Source organism: Gadus morhua, chromosome 6 (genome assembly GCF_902167405.1).
Source record: "Gadus morhua chromosome 6, gadMor3.0, whole genome shotgun sequence".
NCBI lineage: Eukaryota > Metazoa > Chordata > Actinopteri > Gadiformes > Gadidae > Gadus > Gadus morhua.
Window position 1 is genome coordinate 3,732,801 of NC_044053.1, and position 16,210 is coordinate 3,749,010.

A 16,210-nucleotide genomic window follows, 5' to 3' on the forward strand; every position below is an offset into this window, starting at 1 on the left:
CTCTCTCTCTCTCTCTCTCTCTCTCTCTCTCTCTCATATGCTCTCTCGAAGTCTCTCTCTCTCCCTCTCTCTCTATCTCATATGCTCTCTCGATGTCTCTCTCTCTCGATGTCTCTCTCTCTCTCTCTCTCTCTCTCTCTCTCTCTCTCTCTCTCTCTCTCTCTCTCTCTCTCTCTCTCTCTCTCTCTCTCTCTCTCTCTCTCATGGTCTCTCAATGTCTCTCTCTCTCTCTCTCTCTCTAGATCTACTGCTCCAGCTCCAGTTTCTTCCTTGATTCCCCTGATGTCCTGGGACCAGCAGTGGAAAGTCAGGAGTTTTTTGCAGGGATCAGGGTATAGTGGACACATGGGTGTATGTCTGTGTGTGTGTGTATGGGTACTGCGCTTTTGCATGTCTGTTATACAACTCAGAAATATAAAAGTTAAGATGACTACTTCATTAATCCAGGACAAAAATGTAGGTGTCAAACCAGTGTATCCGATGTGTCGTGTACTCCCGTGTATTCCTGGGTATTCCCGTGTATTCCCGTGTATTCCCGTGTGTTTTCCCAGCTGAGGCCGACGGCGTCCAGCGTTCCGGAGGACGGGAGGGACTACGGTCTGTCTGTGGAGAGCACCGTCCCCCTGCCCTGTGCCCCCCAGCCCGGACCCTGTGGCCTGGTCCTGCAGCTCAGCGCGCAAACACAAGGTCCAGCCTCCGCCTCCACCATTGGTTAATAATGATGGGCTCGTGGAGCCCTGATGTGGGGGTCCTTGTGGAGGTCTTATCGGCGATGCTGGGTGACGTCACCTCTGTTGGTACTTGAAGCGAGATCCCAAACAAACAGAGCCAGCTCGCCCCTCCCTTCCCTGTTTCGTGCATCCAGTAAAAACGATCATGAACGCAGCGCGAAACACCACAACACCCGCCCCTTGTCGGTGATTGGTTGGAATACTATTTATTTTGGTTTTGAGTGGTCGGTAGTACCATTTGTTTTTGTGTGCGATCTCGGAGCACAGGCTGCCCACAGAGACGCATTTTTTTGACGGCCTGCTTATGGGGCGGGCAGCTAGCTGATCGTGAGGAAAGATCAGATGAATATGATCATTTATTTTTTACACGGCCTACAATCGCTGATACAACCTTTAATAATGATGTTCTCATGTAGCTCTGATGTGTGGGTCGTAACTCAAAACCCAGAAAGCTCTTAGTCATTTGCAAACAAAATCGTTTTCAATTTTGACACAATTGACTTAGTTTGCACTACTGACTTACTTACTTAATTTACTTTGGTTATTTATTTTAAATTTGCTGCCCTATCTACCTAGCTACCTAATAATTTATCTCAACAGTGTAGACTTTTATAATATATTTTTTATTTTGTTTTATACTTCTTAACTATTTCCATGATAATATTGATAAAAAATGTTAAAAACGAAATTTTCCTTCAAAACAATGATTGACACCGACGTGCAGTGGACCAGTGTTACCATTGGTTGTAGTAACTGTTCAGCCTGACCTTCATCCTCTTCATCGTGGTTCTCCAGAGGCCAACGAGGTGTTGGGGCCCGACCTGGTGCTGTCCTCCTGTCTGGTGGAGCTGGGGGCCCAGGGGGGCCCTTGTAGGTCCGGGGTCTGCAGCCGTGCCCAGGTCACCTTCACCCCCATCACGGACTTTGTCAGAGACGCCGGCCGCAGCACCCAGATATCCGTCCGGCCAATTGACAGCAAGCACAGCTTCCTCTGGAACGGATACACACCCGAGCCTGTTCAGGTACGCACGCCTTCAAAATAAAAGCCTGTCTTTCTCTGGAAGGGTTACACAAACTAGCCCGTTCAGGAACACACGCCTTCAAAATAAAAGCCCTGTCTTTCTGTGGAACGGAGACACTCCTGATACTGTTCAGTTACAAACGGCTTCAAAATAAAGTCCTGTCTTTCTCTGGAACGGTTACACAACCAAGCCTGTTCAGGTACGCAGGTCTTCAAAATAAAAGCCCCATCTTTCTGTGGAATGGATACACAACCGAACCTGTTCAGTTACACACGCCTTCAAAATAAAAGTCCTGTCTTTGACTTGCTGCAGACTTTGTTGCTTTGGTTCCGTCCGTCTCCGCTGAGTTCTGTTGTTGTGTCTGTCGGTTCTGTCCTGTGCCCCCGTGTTCGGCCTCACCTCGTGTGTCTGGTTGTGGTATAGATCACGGTGGAGGACGAGCCCTCAGCCTACTGCTACGTGGCCACCGACCCCCACGTCATCACATTTGATGGCAGGTACTACGCACGTTTCAGAATCACTGCTCGCACTGCCAATGTGCTCATGATACCTTTATGTGATTCTTGTTTGATGATATGTTGATGATATGTTGGTCTAGGAGTCACCATTCATTGGTCATTATTGTTCCTGTTATGATGTGTGATTACCGTATTCGTGTTACTTGCTCATAACTGGACTTTGTGTATATATAACCTTAGTCCAGTGTCCAGTGATATAACTATAATAGCAATCGAAATATAACATGTATCATTTGTGATTGTTTGTGTTCAATCAGCTGACTGATCGACTCACTGACTGATTGATTGATTGATTGTATCGGCAGACGAACAGATGGGTTGATTAACCTGATTGCTGATTCATTCACTGATAACAATCCTCCAACAGCGTCCTCTCCAGTAAACATCTCTTATTGTTATTGCTTCTCATTCATTCATTCATTCATTCATTCATTCATTCACAATAACAGAAAGATTAGATTAGATTAGATTCACTTTAATGTCATTACACAGTAACAGCTTACAATGCAATAACAGTTTAAGAAACCCCTTGAGTGGACCCCATTATTATTCATTATTTATTCATTCATTCACTGCTAACAAACCCAGCCCCCCCTTCCAGTGGACCTCATCCTCTCCCCCTTGTCTCGCGTCTCCCCCCCAGCCTCTACGACAACGACCAGATCGGGACCTTCCTCCTCTACCGGAGCCTCCGGCGCCCCCTGGAGGTGCACGTGCGTCAGTGGGAGTGCGGCAGCGTGGTGCTGGCGGCGTCCTGCGTGTGCGGCGTCGTGGCGCGCGACGGCGGCGACGTCATCGCGCTGGACATGTGCGACGGCGAGATGGGCGAGACCAAGCCGCGCCTGACGGTGAAGGACAGGCACCTGGGGAAGAGCGGCGTGCGCATCACGCAGTCCTACCAGGGCCGCAAAGTCACGGTAGGGGGGCGCCGAGGGGCGGGGGGGCTGTTAATGATGGTAGGACGAAGTGATCGACCGATCTATCGGCCGGCCGATATTATCGGCTGATATTTGCGTTTTTTAGGTGTATCGGCTTCGGCCGTTTTTTTCCCAGTGTCCACTCTTTTTCTTTTCTTTTTTTGTTTTCGGCATGATTTAAGTAGTTCGATAAATGTTCCTTTTTAATATTGAGACTTGTAAGAGTTGTTATAATCATTGTGTAATTTTGATGATCTAAATTGAGGGAGCAAAAGCAGTTTCGGCTCCAAATATCGGCTCAAGAAAATCGGTATCAGGCGCATCGTTCATCGGCTAAGGCTGACGAAAAGAAATCGGTATCGGTATCAGCTCTATAAAATCCTTATCGGCCAATCCCTTGGCGCCGACAGGAGGGGTTGGGTCTGATAGTAGGAAGAAGAGAGGGGGTAAAATCACGCTTTATATAAGTGTAAATTAAGTATATGTGTATAAGTATAAGTTAGGTAAGATAATTTAAATCTAAGTTTTAGGAAATAAATATTTTTTTACGTTAATTAGTGTGTACATTTATTTTCTGTATGTTTTTATCAATGCTTTCATCACAGGCATTGCTCTCCATCTAGTTGTAGCATTGAGTCCTACTTCATTTCTCGCCACATGAACGTTTTAGTTGTTCTAAATGTTATACACATTATGTTATAAATTGAATTGCTGGTCGGTTTCAACGTTGCAGATTACGTTCTCGTCGGGAGCGTTTGTGCGAGCGGACGTGTCCGACTGGGGGATGAGTCTGACCGTGAGGGCGCCCGGTTCCGACCGGAACCACACGGCCGGACTGTGTGGTTCCTTCGACGGTCGCCCCGACAACGACCTCCACTCAGCGGGCGGAGACGTCACGCGGAACCTACACGCGTTCATCTCTGAGTGGAGGTGAGGCTCAGGAAGAGTTAGAGTCCTTGGAGACAGCACATAATTACAATTACCCTTCATAATTTGCTTAACTAAGAGCCGATTTATGGTGTCGTTCAGTAAAAGCCTGTGTTTCATCAAAAAGATAACAATATGAAACTTTGTTAATGTTCAGTAAGCATGTACATTGTAGTTCTAATATGATACCACTTTAAAATACCGTAGGATTATTCCTCAACAATCAATGTACTGTTTATCGAAGCATCGTTTGTGACAGTTTGTTTCAACTCGTCAGACTCCCCCCAGGCACCAGCCTGTTCGACACAGTGCCGTCCAATCAGGACGCTCCGAAACCGACCGAGTACTGCCGCTGTCAGCCAGAGCCCCGCCTCTCCCCCCCGTTCAGAACCCACTCCCGACCGACCGGCTCCTCTGATTGCTCTCGCCACGGCAACGTGGAGCTCTCCAGTGTCATCCCCGCGCTGGACGTCACGGCGGAGTACATCCACTCCGTGGAGCTCCGCGTCGACGCGGAGGAGAACCGGCGAGGCACCCTGCCAGCAGGGGGTCTCCCCGCGCGGAACCAGGGGTCCGACCCCCTGGTGACCCCCCGTGACGGAGCCTCTACCCGACCCCGTTACCCCGGCAACCGGGGCCGGCGTCAGTCTCAACGGTCCCTCTCCGACCCGCCCCGCCAGGCTGACCTCGGAGGCCTCGCCTATTTTTTCCCCGAGGACCACGAGCCGGCGCCGCCCCCGGACGCCTCCGGCCCACCCCCGACCCCGGCCTGGCCCGCCCCCTCAGGGCTCACCGAGCGCCAGGCCCGGGCCAGCTGCCAGCGGGGGGTGGCCGGCTCCAGCCTGGCGCTGGGCTGCGGGGCCCTGCTCGGCGAGGCCTTCGTGGGCCGCGCCGTGGCCATGTGCGTCAGCGACCTGCAGCTGAAGGACGACGCGGGGTGGCTGAACGCCACGCTGCCCCTGCTGGAGAACGAGTGCGAGCGCAGGCTGGTGGAGGAGCGGAGGAGCGAGGGGGAGCACCAGGAGGTGGTGGAGCTCCTGCGGTGCCCCGGGCGGTGCGGCGGGAACGGCCAGTGCTCCGACTGGGGCTGCCTCTGCTTCCCGGGGTTCGGCTCTTATGACTGCAGCTCTGTGTCTGGTAGGAGCGCCTGAAACCAAACGCATGCCCGCACACACACACATGCAGGCACATACACACATGTGCGGGCACACACGCACGCGGGCACACACACACACACATATAGATGAACTTTCCATTTGAGGACATTTTGGGGAAATGGGCTCAAAACGGACACACTCCATTGGATATATGTACTGTGGCTTATTTTCTGGGATGTATATTCCTAACCTAATGTCGATCTAATCTAGTTTATGTGTGTGATATAGCGTATAATGATGTTATAGTGTTATAGTGAATCTTATCATTTAGTCCAAATGTTAACTGGTGATATTTGTTGTCATCGGTATTGCCAAGAGGTGTCGCTCCATTCCTCCTCTTCCTCATCTTCCACCTCCCACGAGAGATGAAGAGAGAGTAAAGAGTTCCTGCTCATGTCCTGGTGACACAGGGGTCTCTCTCCTGGTCTCTCTCCCGGTCTCTCTCCCAGTCTCTCTCCCGGTCTCTCTCCCGGACTCTCTCCTGGTCTCTCTCCCGGTCTCTCCTGTTCTCTCTCCTGTCTCCTGGTCTCTCTCCTGTCTCCTGGTCTCTCTGCTGGTCTCTCTCCTGGTCTCTCTCCTGGTCTCTCTCCTGTCTCCTGGTCTCCCTGCTTGTCTCTCTCCTGGTCTCTCTCCTGGTCTCTCTCTTGGTCTCTCTCCTGGTCTCTCTCCTGGTCTCTCTCCTGGTCCCTCTCCTGGTCTCTCTCTCTCCTGGTCTCTCTCCTGGTCTCTCTCCTGGTCTCTCCGTCTGTGATATTGTCCTCCTCTCCCTCCGCCGCTGACGTGGTGCAGACCAGATCCCTGAGATCGTGGAGCTGGAGGCGCAGGGTCTGTGTGACGTCCGGCGGGGGGGGTGCTCCCTGGTGCAGGTCGGCGGCGCGGGCTTCAAACGCTCCCAGCAGCTCAAGTGTGAGTTCGTCAAAGAAAAGGTACTTCAGATTTCTACTCCTCTTTTGGTTGCATGATGGATGGGGGGGTGTGGTGTTAAGTTGGTTTTGTGTCCCCCTCGATCGTTCTTTAGTAGAAACTTAAAAAAACGTTTTAATTCTGTAGCACACATTTAGGCAACAAGGGTGGATACGCTGCAAAGACAGGTGTTGTTTGTTCTAGTATAGACCAAATGTGAGACAAAGAGTATGTGTATGTATGTATATGCTTCACAATGTGGGACATGTGACCAATGCTGAGAGGTTGTCTAAAAATGTGATATGTCTTTCTAAATTAAAAAGATGTTGTGTATGCCCGGTGTCTCCTAATCCACTCCATATCTCTCCGTGGTCTCTCTCCGTCCCTCATGTTGTCCTGATGCCCGCTGTCTCCTCCTCTTCCTCCCTGGGGTAGTTTGAGGAGGGCGGGTGGGTGCTGGACGACCCGCGGTATGTGCAGGCCAGCTTCCTGGACGCCACCGCTCTGGAGTGCCGGCTCCCCCTGGAGGACAGCCAGGTCACTGCGGGCTCCGACCCAAAGATGAGCCCAGACAGACCCCTGGCTCGCTGGCAGGTCAAGGTCAGATCCCACTGCATTTACTATTTCAATGGAGTCATTGATCCACTATTTACTGTAGATATGTTTAGTCATTTAGCAGACGCTTTTATCCATAGATGCTTACATTGTATTCAGATAGAGGACGCTAAGGAGCAGGTAGAGATCAGCCATTTTGTCCACTGTTTGTGAACATACAGGATCGAAGAGAACCTTAGTCTAGCACCTTAGCCACGGCAGTGTCCTGCCCCCACAATCACTTCCTATAAGGTCTACTCTTAAAGCGTACAAATGGTGTAGTAAAGGAGGTTAAGGTTGAGGTCTCTGTACTCTCTGAGGGTCTGTGTCCCAGCAGGTTAAAGTTAAGGTTAAGGTTAAGGTCTCTGTACTCTATGACGGTCTGCGTCCCAGCCGGTTAAGGTTAAGGTGGCCGTACTCTCTGAGCAGGTGTCCAACGACGGCCACAGCTACAGCAACGCCAAGGTGCTGACGGTGTACGACGGAGGCTGTCAGAGCTGCAGCTCCACCGTCGAGGGGCGCTGTGTTCTGAAGGTACGTAGGTTCTGTTTCTCTTATCTGTCTGTCGCTTCCTTCTTCCCTTCTCTTACTTCCTCTCCTTCGTTGGTTCATCGTCTCCACCTTTCATCTCTCTCACCCTCTCTCACTCTAAATGGACTGCATTTATATCTATAAATATAACATTCACCCATTCATGCACACGTTCACACACCGACGGCGTTGTCAGCCAGCTAGGAGGAGCCGGGGATCAAACTAGCAACCTTCCGGTTACCAGCCAACCCGCTCTCCCTCCTGAGCCACATGCCAGTCCACTCTTTGCGTGGACTATAGAAGATGTTTATACTGTATATGCAGTTCGTATTCTGTGTACAATAAGGCCTGAAGACCATATCTGTACTGGAGGATGAATCTTCAAGCAGGTGACCTGCATTCTGTTGCTGCACACACCACTGAGTTCTGCTGGTTTAACTTACGAGTTAAATAACATTGCTTTTATCTAATAAAAACTTTCACACTGTATTGAACAAAAACATGTTCAACAGCAGATGTTTAATGTCAATCACCTTATGGCGTTATATAAGGCTGTGCTGGAGTCACTGGGACTTCCAGGGAAGTCTTCAACACTCCAGGGTTCTGTTATGACTTGTGGCTGAGAAGTGTTGGTGCCTCAATCAGCGCAAACAGTTCTAAAACATGTCGGTGCTGAAGGCTGTGAGAGAGGAGGTGTGAATCTAATTCTGATGTTTTTCCACTCGCTCACACCCTCTAACACAGGACAGAGTTTCCTGCGCCCCCCCCCCCCCCCCGCCATCCCAAAAAGTGAATGTGTTTTTTTAGCGTTGTGGAGGTGTCGGTTTGCTAAAACAGAAGGTTTTATGTGGGTACCCTAACCACTGTGTGTGTTTGTGTTTTCTGGTAAATGTGAAGTGTGTTTTAAATCGACACACCTTAATGACCTCTAACTGTGGCTCCCATGACATCATGAATCACGATCATTTAGACTTAGCAGCGCTTTTATCCAAAGCGACTTACAACGGTTCACACACACACATTCACACACCAACGGCAGAGTCAACCACGAAAGGCGATAGCCAGCTCAGTCAGGAGCAGTTAGGGTGAGGCGTCTTGCTCAAGGAAACCTCGACACAGTTTGCTGTCAAACTAGCAATGTCCTGGTTACAAGGCAACCCGCTCTACCTCCTGAGCTAAGCCGACCTCGACCCCGAATGAGCAGCGCTGCTGAACATCTCATAACAGGTTTCCCCCTGAGGATCCTGTTGTTCTGAAGAGATAAAGGGGATATTAATTTGATTGAATGTTTTACTGTCTCAGGAGAAGACGTGCCACATTGAGGGCCGGTGTTACAGTGAAGGAGACCTCCATCCCAGCAGCCCCTGTCTGACGTGTCAGCCAGACTCCTCCGCACACACCTGGTCCACTGCAGGAGGTAGAACGTCCATCAGAATGATCCAGAACATCATGTTATCTCTTATATCGTTAGCCTCATAACATTATTTCCTGAGTCGTATTTTAAGATTCATCTTGTATTTAGCGTCCAAATTGCCTAAGTCAAATAGATGACTTCGGCAGAGTGATTTTGGAATGTAAAAAGCACTCTGATTGGCTTAGGTTATAGCCAATGAGGCACAGTGACTCAGCAGCGTTAGGAGAGTAGAGGTAGGTTAGCTATCACAATTGGGCCAAAATATGACTTAGCCAATTATGCTAGTAGGAGGCTATAGCGATGGAAGGCTCTGCTAACAAACCAAACTCTGCAGTACTTTCCCCCAATTACTTTAGATCAAATGTGTAAATTTGTCTAGAGCTAAAGCAGGGTGTCCGCCACCTAGAAAGTTGCTGGTGTGCTTCTTGTATCTCCTTTTAATGCCCTTGAGGAAGGCGTCTAACCACCCCTGAGATGCTTGCTGTGTCCATAAATGTTGGGAAAATCATTAACATACATATGATATATAATATTATTAATTATATTTTGAATTAATATAATATATTTAATGTATAACATAATGTAAGGCTTAGCCCCCAGGTTGTGTTAACCCAGTAGAAGTGCGTCCATGGGAGACAGTATGGGAGTAAGAGTGGGTCTGGGGTTGAGTTACGAGGCTGGCACCCACCCTCCCCCCGTCCTCTGACGCTGTGGAGGTCTGGGTCCAGAGGCTGTCCCTCAGCTGGGGAGTAGGTCAGGGGTCTGGAGGTGTGGAGGTCTGGAGGGGCCGCGTGTGAACGCAGAGAGGGCAGCAGGTGGAAGCAGACAGGAACCAGCTCAGGGAAGGAGAGCAGCTGCCATCTCCGGGCCCCGTGGTGACACCAGAGGAGCTAGGCAGTCAGAGTAGGAGTTAGCAATAAGCTAATCCTAGCGGCGATCCACTGAAGATGGCACTAAGTGATTCATTTGTTTGTTTGTTCATGCGTTCATTCATTTCTGCTGTGAAATGATATAGTCTTTTATCCTTGTATTTGCATTCACTTCAATATGCATCAATTCATTCATTCACTTTATTCCTGTTAAGACAACTCATTTATTACTCTGCAGTATTTGCGACCCAACCCTCTTCCCTCTCTCATTCACCCCTCCACCCTCACCCCTCCACTCTCCCACCCTCACCCCTTCCCTCTCCCCCTCACCCCTCCACTCTCCCACTCACCCCTTCCCTCTCTCCCTCACCCCTCCACTCTCCCCCTCACCCCTTCCCTCTCCCCCTCACCCCTCCACTCTCCCACCACTCACCTGTCCCCTCTCCCCCTCCCTCCCTCCATCCCTCCCTCCCTCCCTCCCTCCCTCCCTCCCTCTCTCCCTCCCAGACAACCAGCCTCCGGTGGTCCAGCCCGTGCCCTCCGGGCTCCAGTCCTTCCAGGGGGAGCGCTTCCTGTACCAGCTCCGGGCCAGAGACCCAGAGGGTTCCTCTGTGGTCTTCACCCTGGCCTCGGGCCCAGGGGAGGCCGCCCTCTCCCCCTCCGGTCTGCTGTCCTGGGCGGCCGACACCGGAGCGGACGGCGCGGAGGGGCGGAGCTTCAAAGTGTCCGTGGCGGACGAGTGTGGTGCTGAGACGCAGGTGTCGGTCCAGGTACTGGGGTGAAGGAGCACGGGCCGGGGATAGGGGCTCCGGGCTCCTGTCCTCATCGTCCAGAGGCCTGGCTGGAAGTAGCAACGGAAAAAAGATGTCTGAGCTTTAACTGCTCGTAAACTAATGATAATCAAATTAATTTGATGCATTGGTGATCTGAAACAGAAGATCCCAACCCTGTTAAAGGGGTGATGTTATGCCAGAGTGTGAGTTTTTCTTAAAAAGAAATAAAAGATTCCAAGAGAGCAAAGAGCATGTAATACAACAGTACAATGATCCCTAATCATTTGTAGTAATTACCACAACCCAACACCAGAGGGAGCATTCCTGTCTCTGAATGGACAGTTGAACCAAAGAGAAACACTGAAACCACCCTCCGGCCGCCAGGTGTTTGTGACCCCCTGCGACTGCGGGAACGGTGGCTCCTGTGTGTCCAGGATGGAGGCCGTGGCGGGCAGCGGGGCGTACATCTGCGAGTGTCCGGACGGCTTCGCGGGGGGCCGCTGTGAGGTGGACGTGGACGACTGTAAGCCCAACCCCTGCCGGCTGGGCTGGTGCATCGACGGACCCAACGCCTTCTCCTGCGTCTGCCCGCCGGGGATGACCGGTATGTGGACCAGGAGGTGGAGCGGGTCGGCTGGTAACCCGAAGGTTGCTGGTTCGATCCCCGGCTCCTGCTATCGTCGAGTGTCGAGGTGTCCCTGAGCGAGACGCCTCGCCCTGACTGCTCCAGACAAGCTGGCTGTCGCCTTGCGTGGATGACTCCGCCGTCGGTGTGTGAATGGGTACATGGACGGGTGAATGTTAGGCAATATTGTTAAGTGCTTTGAGTGGTCACTGGTTAGAAAGGAGCTGTACAAATACAGAGAGAGACACGGGGGAGTATACACCGGGGTAGTGGTCAGTCAAATGAGTCCAAGGCGATTATCAGTGATCACACCGAGATGGATGATCTCAGGACAGCCAGCTGACCTGCCCTGACCCAACTGTCATCCATTAGAGTGTTTCAAACCTATTCAAACCCTGGTTCATGATTGTACTGGTACCGTGCAGTTCTTAAGTTCCTTAGAAACAACCGACATATTCAGCGCTAGAATGAATCGTTTTCTCACTGTGGAACATTTTTAATCGCGACTGTTGTTGTCGTGGTGGCGATTATCATCACAGCCGTTTCTGGTTGTGTGTTTGTTGTTAACTGTGTTGATAGGTAACACCTGCAGGGAGGACGTGGACGAGTGTGTGTCCACTCCGTGCTTCCCGGGGGTGAGCTGCCAGAACACGCCCGGGTCCTTCGGCTGCGGGGCGTGTCCTCACGGTTACCGCGGCGACGGGAGAAGCTGCGCACGTGAGTTCCTGCGACCTTGCGCTTCGATCGCATACACAACGTAGTGATTGGTAGTTCATCACAGGGACTTCCAATTCAGAATTAACGTTATTTGTTGATTTGCATATCGGCCCTGATAACTTGGATATTGTTACTTCAGTTGTGCTCAACAACTAACTCTGATTACTGAGTAGGATTACTATAGTACTACTAATAGTACTAAAGAGAAACTCTCCCTCCCTTCGTGGATCCAATCTGACTACGATCGGACTATAACCACAAGGTTGTAGGAGCCCAGGGGGTTTCAAACCATCAGCATTTGGGGACACATCTTGCTGCATTCTCTCACATCATTGGTTCAGCTGAACCCCCCCCCAGTCCCCTCCCCACCCCACCCCTACTCAGACGACCTTGCGATTTAAACGATCTCTCCGTTGCCAAGGTGACCCAGAGGCGGACTCGGCCGGTACGGACCGGGCGAGAGCCCCCCAAGGCTGGGGCCGCACCGGGCCGCCCCCCCCCTGCCTGAGCAGGCCCTGCCACCCCGGGGTGCGGTGTTTCGAGACCGTCCACAGCGCAAACGGCTTCGCCTGCGGGCCCTGCCCCGCTGGGCTCCATGGCGACGGCTTCACCTGCAGCAGGAGCGGCTCCGCAGGTGAGACGGACGCGGTTTTAGAGCTTTTTTCGTTCTGGGTTCGAATCCCCGTCGGTAGGTGCCCTTGAGCAAAAACGCCCGGGCCAGACCCCTACCTGCTCCGTGTTATGACCCTCTAGTGTAGAGGGTAGAGGGGGTAACATGAAGCCAACTCAGACAGTAAGGAGTCTTGGTTTCACGAGTGCACAAAAAGGTTCATTGTTACAGAAAGAATGCTAACAATACCAATTTCAAACTAAGCTATACATTCGGGTCAGCCAGGGCCAAAAATAATAAACATAACAGACTTACCTTAGAACGAAAATAGTCTTTCTAATTACAGCGAAAAACAAAGGGTAAGCCTAGCTCCCTAACTTAACAAAGGAGAAAAAGGGGCACCATTTTGAGCCTTGCCATGGATCTGGATCAATTCACCGGTCCATGTTGCTTTGGATACAAACTGTCGCTGAATGATTATGATCATTTCTAATACCACCTTTAAACATAGACGAAGAACAAAGATGGATGCCTGGATGCACTTCAACGTAACCCAAGCCGTAGTCCCTAACCGCCAGTGTTTCACAGTGCAGGGCAGCACCGCTGGAAGAGGTCCCTCCGTCCACAGGAAGACAGCGGTCTCCCCTAGCAACCCCCACACATCCAGGGACGCTGTCTCCTCAACCAACGGTCCTAAGAATCAGCCCGGTGGGAGGAAGTGCTATTAATCAACATTGCATGTAACATATAATTAATTAGGGGTCTATGAATGTAGTTGACCGCTGTGGACGCAGTAAGAAGACTGTGTTGTGTAACGTAAATAAGTTACTAAGTAGACTTACCTCGGACATGTCCTACGACAAGGCCGAATCAGTTAACAAAGATAACCGATTATGATTGGTTAAACTGATTCATTTGCAGGCTAGAGCCGTCAGGAATCGACCTTGGGCGATTCAAACTAATGTCGGAATTAATTAAAACAGAAATACCCGCTGGCACCTTACACAATACAGGCCAACATATTCATTGGAGAGGGAGGGGTGTGGGATTCAGTTGGTAATAATCTACAACCCCACACAGGACCTTTAAGTATTAACCCATGCTATGCTAACTATGCTAACGGGCGTTATTCCTGTTCCTAGCCGTGTGCGCGCGTCAGTGTGGAGCCAACATGGAGTGTTCCGCCCCAAACACCTGCACCTGTAAGGAAGGATACACCGGCTACAACTGTCGTATCGGTGAGAAGTCACTGTAACACAGAACCTCTCTTCCTGAAGCGAAAATGGTGGGCAGATATTTATATTAGCAATGTGCCAGATGTTCTCTGTAAATTCACTTCTTTCCTTCTCATGATTGAAGAGCAACCAAACAATACAACTAGGGGTAGCTTGGTTCTGACAGCACCGCAGCTGTTACCCAATACTTGTAGACAGTGCTTAATTTGAGGGGGAGCAAGGGGGAGCGCGCTCCGGAAGCTCTGACGTGCGCTCCGGAACCTCTGACGCGCGCTCCGGAAGCTCTGACGTGCGCTCCGCCAGCTCCGCCACGAGCAGTATAAAAAAAAAATTCGCTGCGTAGCGGTAATCAATGAAGTACGACATAACATTGCGTGGGGAATAGGCACTTTGGCGCCCCGTGCTGCAGGCGTACACCCGTGTATAGATGGAATGAAACCCTCACTGAAGTCCGTAGGTTGACGATACAAACACCCCCCCCCCCCCCCCCGTCAACAATCGCTACGGACCCCCCCCCCCCCCCGTCAACAATCGCCCCCCCCGTCCTCAGCGCTCCGGGAGCTCCCACTGGACAAATTAAGCACAGCTTGTAGACGACCTCTCTGATTGGACCATATCGGGGCGTTTCACTCCTCACTGAAAGGCTCTGGGATCAAAAACTAAAATGCAATGTCAAAGATGACCTGTAGGACTCCTTGTGCGATCCCTCACATGCTCATCAATGACCTGTATCTTAAATCCAACGTCTTTGCTTTGAATACAAGCCAATGCTGAGTAATAAAATGGTTCCCTGCTAGCTAAGTGTTAAAGGTGACATATTATACCATCATGTGTAAGAGTGATTAGCCGTTTTGAAAATCTGCCTCGTCTGACATCAAAAGTGGGCGTGTCCATCTAGATGTGTGCTGGACTGTGGCAAACGTTGCTAAACTATCCGTCACACATCTAGGTGGTCAAGCCCACTTGAGATGTCAGAAGAGGGAGATTTCCAAACGGCTCGTAACGGCTAATCACACTCACACATGGTGGCCTGATATGTCACCTTTTAATGTTTTCTTTGTGTGGTCGCTCCTTCGCAGCGGTCTGTCGTCCCGACTGTAAGAACCAGGGGAGGTGTGTGAGGCCCAACGTGTGCCTGTGTCCTGGGGGCCACAGCGGCCCCGCCTGTGAACACGGTACGATCCAACAGTGCTCGACTGGTATTTGAACTGCAAAAGCCACACTGATCTAACATGGAGTCACAGCAGAAGGAGCTCCATGACTCATTTACATTCAGGGCATTTAGCATAGCTTTTGTCCAAAGCGAAGTACAATAAGTACATTTGTCAGAAGAAAGATCGCTGACGGTACAGTAAGGATGTTCATAGAACCAAGTGCCAAACACTAACAATCCAACCCGGTATCACGCGATTGCGTGCTCCTGCGCACAAACGTTAATCTATTGAAGCGTGTTCCAGAAAACGATAGTCCGACTTTTTGCGTGTTACACAGAACGAAATGTAAACCAATGCATTCTGAATGGGAGTGTTCTAAGACAATTAACGTGCTCCACAAAACGGTACGAGAGAGAGAGAAAGAGAGAGAGGGAGGGACAGAGAGAGAGAGAGAGAGAGAGCGAGAGAGAGGCTTCAGAAAGGGTGTGCGCAGATAGTACAGTGCACCCTAGTTATGTTTATGCCAAAACCACAAATGCTATATGTATATATATATTGCCTAATTATATATATTGCCTATATATATGTATAGGCTATATATATAATTAGGCTATAATTATATAATTTAGCGTGTAATGAGACAATCTATAGCCAAATTGTCGAAGATGCCCGAGAATCTTCGGGGATATCAGCATGGGAAATCGGCGAATCAGACCCATGAACCTATAAAGTCATTCTTATTGATTTATGAAGGAAAATGTTGATGATAAAGATTAAACTATTTCATCCTATCCAGGGTACTTTAAGATTGTATTGTTACACAGAACGAAATGTAAACCAATGCATTCTGAATGGGAGAGTTCTAAGACAATCAACGTGCTCCACAAAACGGTACGAGAGAGAGAGAAAGAGAGAGAGGGAGGGACAGAGAGAGAGAGAGAGAGCGAGAGAGAGGCTTCAGAAAGGGTGTGCGCAGATAGTACAGTGCACCCTAGTTATGTTTATGCCAAAACCACAAATGCTATATGTATCTATATATATCTATATATATATATATATATATATATATATATATATATATATATATATATATATATATATATATATATTGCCTAATTATATATATTGCCTATATATATGTATAGGCTATATTATATAATTAGGCTATAATTATATTATTTAGCGTGTAATGAGACAATCTATAGCCAAATTGTCGAAGATGCCCGAGAATCTTCGGGGATATCAGCATGGGAAATCGGCGAATCAGACCCATGAACCTATAAAGAAAGACGTCATCTCAAGCGGGAGAGAGCGTTTGCGGGGCTGGTTTGTGTCACGTAAGTACAGGGCTCTCATGTCTCATGCATTCGGAGTGAGACACACGAAATTCAACCCATGCACACGCTCGAACCTGTGCCGTGTTCCAATACCAGTACTGTCCGTACTTACTTGCCAAAATTTGAGTAAGATCCGGCGAAAAGAAGTATACTTCAAGGACCCGGATGCCGTACTC

General features: G+C 49.9%; 1 protein-coding gene across 1 annotated transcript in view; it reads left to right on the top strand.

Moving 5' to 3' along the window:
• The window catches only part of vwde (von Willebrand factor D and EGF domains), a 39,879-nt gene that overhangs the window by 6,125 nt on the left and 17,544 nt on the right, over window positions 1-16,210 (top strand). The window contains exons 5-22 of the mRNA XM_030359194.1: window positions 243-332; window positions 552-687; window positions 1,527-1,753; window positions 2,177-2,250; window positions 2,915-3,188; window positions 3,922-4,118; window positions 4,393-5,252; window positions 6,062-6,198; window positions 6,611-6,775; window positions 7,199-7,303; window positions 8,603-8,717; window positions 10,091-10,353; window positions 10,741-10,960; window positions 11,561-11,698; window positions 12,120-12,332; window positions 12,897-13,016; window positions 13,451-13,546; window positions 14,623-14,718. Of these exons, the coding sequence (XP_030215054.1) occupies window positions 243-332; window positions 552-687; window positions 1,527-1,753; window positions 2,177-2,250; window positions 2,915-3,188; window positions 3,922-4,118; window positions 4,393-5,252; window positions 6,062-6,198; window positions 6,611-6,775; window positions 7,199-7,303; window positions 8,603-8,717; window positions 10,091-10,353; window positions 10,741-10,960; window positions 11,561-11,698; window positions 12,120-12,332; window positions 12,897-13,016; window positions 13,451-13,546; window positions 14,623-14,718 (3,526 nt within the window). The remainder of the gene's footprint in view (window positions 1-242; window positions 333-551; window positions 688-1,526; window positions 1,754-2,176; window positions 2,251-2,914; window positions 3,189-3,921; window positions 4,119-4,392; window positions 5,253-6,061; window positions 6,199-6,610; window positions 6,776-7,198; window positions 7,304-8,602; window positions 8,718-10,090; window positions 10,354-10,740; window positions 10,961-11,560; window positions 11,699-12,119; window positions 12,333-12,896; window positions 13,017-13,450; window positions 13,547-14,622; window positions 14,719-16,210) is intronic.